This window comes from Gekko japonicus, unplaced genomic scaffold (genome assembly GCF_001447785.1).
Source record: "Gekko japonicus isolate JY-2015 unplaced genomic scaffold, Gekko_japonicus_V1.1 scaffold1267, whole genome shotgun sequence".
Taxonomy (NCBI): domain Eukaryota; kingdom Metazoa; phylum Chordata; class Lepidosauria; order Squamata; family Gekkonidae; genus Gekko; species Gekko japonicus.
This window is the reverse complement of record NW_015165275.1, coordinates 220,879-225,827: the sequence shown is the minus strand read 5'-3', so window position 1 is coordinate 225,827 and position 4,949 is coordinate 220,879. Positions and strand designations below refer to the sequence as shown.

The 4,949-nt window shown below is 46.1% G+C and overlaps 1 protein-coding gene across 1 annotated transcript in view; it reads right to left on the bottom strand.

Annotated features, from left to right (window-relative positions):
* Positions 1 to 998: 998 nt before the first annotated feature.
* The window catches only part of LOC107109586 (sushi, nidogen and EGF-like domain-containing protein 1), an 11,231-nt gene continuing 7,280 nt past the window's right edge, over positions 999 to 4,949 (bottom strand). Inside the window, exons 5-6 of the mRNA XM_015410250.1 lie at positions 3,206 to 3,343; positions 999 to 1,172 (exon numbers count right to left, since the gene is read on the bottom strand). Coding sequence (XP_015265736.1) covers positions 999 to 1,172; positions 3,206 to 3,343 — 312 coding nt within the window. The remainder of the gene's footprint in view (positions 1,173 to 3,205; positions 3,344 to 4,949) is intronic.

Here is a 4,949-nt window from a genome sequence, read left to right as displayed (position 1 = left end):
GGGGGGGGGAAATCAGTATTATGCAAAACAGGAAAATTACAACTCTGAAATGCACTGGGCATAGGAAAGGCTGCCCTTGTATCTCTGTCATTCATTCAGTGGGGCTGTGAGGAAGACCTTCCCAGTAGATATATATACCCAGTGATGATATATTAACATGAAATAACAGTATTTGGTCTACAAGAAAAAAGTGCACATTTGTCTCAACAACAGGTGGGGGACTTGGAAGCCTGCAAACCACCTGTCTGCTCCGCAGGGACTAGAGCACTGATCAGGCCCCTAGCCAGGATTTTGTGGCCTGTGGGGCAAAAAAAAATTCTAGTGGGGCTGGTGGGGTTGCCATTATTAGCCATAATGAAGGGGGGCAGTGCACACTGCTCTTCCTCACCTCCTGCAAGATTTAATGGGCCGTCCCGCTGATCAGCAGGCCATGTGCCCCCTGCCAATGAGCTGAAGGGTCCTTTAAATCTTGCAGAAGGGGAGGGAAAGGGGTGTGCGCCACCCCCTGCTTCTTCTCAAAAGCATTTAAAGGATCCCTTTAAATGCTTTTGGGAAGAGGGGGGCTCTTTAAGGAAGGGGGCGGAGCCCCCAATAGCCCCACTGTAGCTATAGGCCAGGCATTGATCCCAAAACATTTTGCCTGTGGATGTCCTGGTGCCCGCTGTTGTGTTTCCTGGTTGCTTCTTCCATATAAAGCATCTCTTCTTCAAGCAAAGGGTCAGTACTGGCTTTCCTCTACCTCACTGGAGTAGGGATGCTTCAGAAGAGCAAAAGAGTCATTTCCTTTGGTTAGCAGGGAGTACCCACTGAGACACAGTTTCTAGGAGCAGGCTTGGTTTGGAACCTTCTGACGTTTTGTAATTGGCTCCAGCACCCACGGCAACGACTTTGTGATGTTTCCCTTCAGTGTTCTCAAAATCCCAAATGTGCCCTCAGGCTCAATGAATTGGGGCACCCATGGAACAGAGGGAAGAGGTGGCTTTTGGTGTTCCATGTACTCACAGTGCGCAGTCAACACTCTCCGTGGGGGCTGGAACCACAAATTCATCCACCTGGAAAACCCATCGCCCTGGCACACCCACGTTAGTGGTCCTCCCGATATTGATGATATCAGCAGTGCGGGAAGAAGGGATGTTGTAGTAATTTTTTTTGTCTCCACTGTCAAATCCAGCCTGTGGGTAGAAATGTGTTATTATTAAACAATTGTCTGGTACAGGAACTCCTTTGCCTGGAGCTGTCCATGCTATGTGACTGTCTATATACGGTGAAAAAAAATTCATTGTAAATGTGAAAACCACTCACTGTGCACATAATATCAACCATTGCACAAATCTGGGTAGGTGTTCTCAGGGTGAGTAGGTGGTGGAAGAAGTTCTATGCAAGGAAATTTAGGAGGGATGACTTTTATGCTTTGGCAAAGAATCAGTTGGCCCTCCTCCTACTGGCATAGAACATCTGTTCTGCATTTTGTAGTTGTGCTTTGGCTGAGTATACACATGGGCAGAGCTTTGGCTGATTTCGCACTAGAGCTGCCTCGACGTTGCGCCGCCGTTTGCCCCGATACTATTGGTCAATTGCACACCCGAAGCTGCGGGGCTGCATTTTGACTCGTGGCTTCGCCCGATTTCCCCCGCAGTTTCGTGATCCTGTGTTTTGAAGATCACGAAACTGCGGAGGAAATCGGCCGAAGCCGCGGGTCAAATGCTGCCCCACGGCTTCGGGTGTGAAATTGCCCCCGCGGCTTCGGGTGTGAAATTGACCAATAGTATCGGGGCAAACGGCAGCGCAATATCGAGGCAGCTCTAGTGCGAAATCAGCCTTTGTGTATACTCTACAGAAGTACAGTCACAAAATGTGGTTTGGGCCACAAAACTCAGCTTCCTAGAAATCACAATTTTTTATTTTTATAAAAAGAAACTTTCTAGTCCTTATGACTGCACACACATGGACATGAAACTGTGTGGTCCCAGCCTAGCAAATAAAAGCCAGAGAACCTAACTGAATGAGTTTTTTAGTGGTCCGAGGCCAGATCTTCAGTGTAGTTCCTGTAGAGGGAGAATGAATTAAGTAAAACTGGAGAAATCTTGCATATTTTGCATCATAAAACTCCTATGCATAATTTAACAGTTTGTGCTTAATTTTTTAAAAGAAGCATATGGTCCAATCCAGGCCACAACATATTACCACTTGAGTGATTTGTCTTATTTGTACTTTATTCACTGTAGTACTTCTGTATTGTATTGTCTGATGCCAAAATTCAGAGAATTGAACCGTATCGAAAATGTGGTAGAACTCTCATCCTATGACATTCTTTGCTAAGCTACCTTATTCTACTTTTAAATATTTGGTTTCTTCTCTTTGTTATCCTAAGGAGGAAGTAGTCCTCTCCTGGCAGTGAAGAACAAGCCCTGTTTGGCTTCAGCAACAGAACAGAATCATGTGTCACCCTCTGGCTCTTGGGGTGAAGTGGTCTATAGCTATCCACTGCACATAAGTTTTTATTAACTGGCTGTAGTGGCACTTTTTGCAAGATCATTGTACATCTGCTGCAGTGTCTCCATCTGTGCCCATATTCTGTGAGTGAGTCAGACCTGAAGAGGTTATTGGTGCTAGAGATATTTCTTTCCTGAAAAATGTGTCCCATCGCCCCCCGTATTCACGTATCTCTTGCTATTACACTTTGGGAGTGGGTTGTTTATATATTAGACTCATGCACCTGGTTCTGGAACTCAGGGAGTTTCTTGTACAAGATATTAGCTGCCTTGCACCTTTTACAAGTTGGCCAAGGTTGTTTGTAGAAATAACACGCACACATACACACAGGTGAAAACCTAGAATAGTCTATAAGTTCCTGAGAGCCATTCTGCTTTTCGAACCTTGGCTCAGGCTGGACCGCAAAGCAGCACTGAGCACGTCCTTGGAGTCTACCTGCTGTTGTTCTTTGGGGTTCCTGTAACAGAAGAGGCCTAAGGATATATTCTTTGTTTCGTTCCTATGACTTGTTGATTTCTCATTACCAAAGAGATTTCAATAAAACTGCTTTCTTTCGCTTCTGCTGTGCTTGTTGCCTCCGGATCCCTCACTGGAAAAGAACCTTTTTGCCTCTTGTCAATACATTGGGATTTTGATATTTCTCTGACGGAAGACATGATTTAGTTACTGTTTATCCTTGCTTCCCAACTTTCCTAGTACCCAGAAGATCTACCTGCGCTGGGGTTCCACCAAGGCCCGTAGCTGCATTCCCACCACTTGCTGTCCCTGTGGTCCACTGAATGCTACTGTAATTTAACACGATGAAGGAGATTTGCCTGTTGGTTGTCAAGACAGCCTGGAAGGTGTTGACCTAGAGGGGAATAGAGAGATGGCTCTTATGTAGCTCACAAAAGAACAAGAGTCACACCTTTAAAAGGGGATTATCAGCTTTACAAGGGGATTAGATAGATTCATGGAGGATAAGTCTATCAATGGCTACTAGCCATGGTGACTGAGGGGAACCACCACATTCAGAGGCATGAATTCTTTGAATCCCAAAGCCAGGTGGCAACATCAGGGGAAGGCCTCAGCCTCTATGTTCTGTTGTTGGCCCTCCAGAGGAACTGGGTGGCCACCGTGTGAGACAGGATGCTGGACTAGATGGACCACTGGTCTGATCCAGCAGGACTCTTCTCATGTTCTTATCTTTAACCTTTAATTCATCAACAGTGAGGATTGGGGGGGGCTTCTTTACCCAAGTAGTAACTAAACAGAGGACACACTGATGGCCATAATGTTGCCAACCTCCAGGTGGTGGCTGGAGATCTCCTGCTATTACAACTGATCTCCAGGCAACAGCAATCAGTTCACATGGAGAAAAATGGCCACTTTGAAAGATGTACTCTACGGCATCATATCCTATTAAAGTCCCTCCCCTCCCCAAACCCCACCCTTCTGAGGCTCCACCCCCAAAATCTCCAGGTATTTCCCAACCCGGAGCTGGCAACTCTAGATGGCCATGAGCACAGATGGCTTTCAAAAGGGATTAGACCAATTCTTGGAGAAGTCTATCAGCAGCTACTAACTATGGTGACAAAAGGGAATCTCTATATACAGAGGCAGTAAACATGTGAATACCACGTGCTAGAAGGTAGCATTGGGGAAGGCCTTGGCCTCCATCCCCTTCTTGTTGGCCCTCCAGGGCAACTGGCTACTGTGTGAGACAGAATGCTGGACAAGACTGACTCCTTGGTCTGATCTTGTAGGACAAGGGGAAAAGAATGTGATTCCTGAATGTGATTTCTGACACTTTCTCCTTGATTTATATTGACAGCTGTCACTGTGCCTTCAAAAGTTTAATCATAATAGATCCAGATTTTGGTATGTAACCTAGAATCTTGGCAGAACATATATTTTATATCTGCATTTCTGTGTATAAGAAGCTTCTGTAGAAGGAATTAGGATGCAATAAGAATGAAATGCTATTTAGAAGTTGCAAGGCCGCCAAGAGCGAAGTTCAATGTGATTCACAGCCCTTATCAGCTAGCTCTCCACACGTGAGCCCAGGAAGGGACAAGATAAACACGTGTAATTACTGACACCACTGAGAGATGCACTGAGTCAAATGATGTTTCCATGACGTTAACTGCTTGGTACCAGTTAGAGATCTTTTAATGTGTAAATTATATGTGATGTCATTTGGGGTACAAGACCTTCTGCCCTTCCTGGAACTGCTGAAGTGCTAAGGCACTCAGCCCCTGTATCCCCTGTTTTCACTGCAATAAATAGATTCGTCTAACCAGGGGTCGTTTCGTAGAAAAAGAGCTAGGGGAACTCATTAGCATAACTCATTAGGATATGCCACACCCCCTGACATCACCGGAAGTGTGGCATAAGGCCACACACCCCGCCCCCAACGGTTCCGGCCGCCACCGCCGGCCTTGCAGCTCCACTGCCGAGCCCCATGAGGGGCCCGC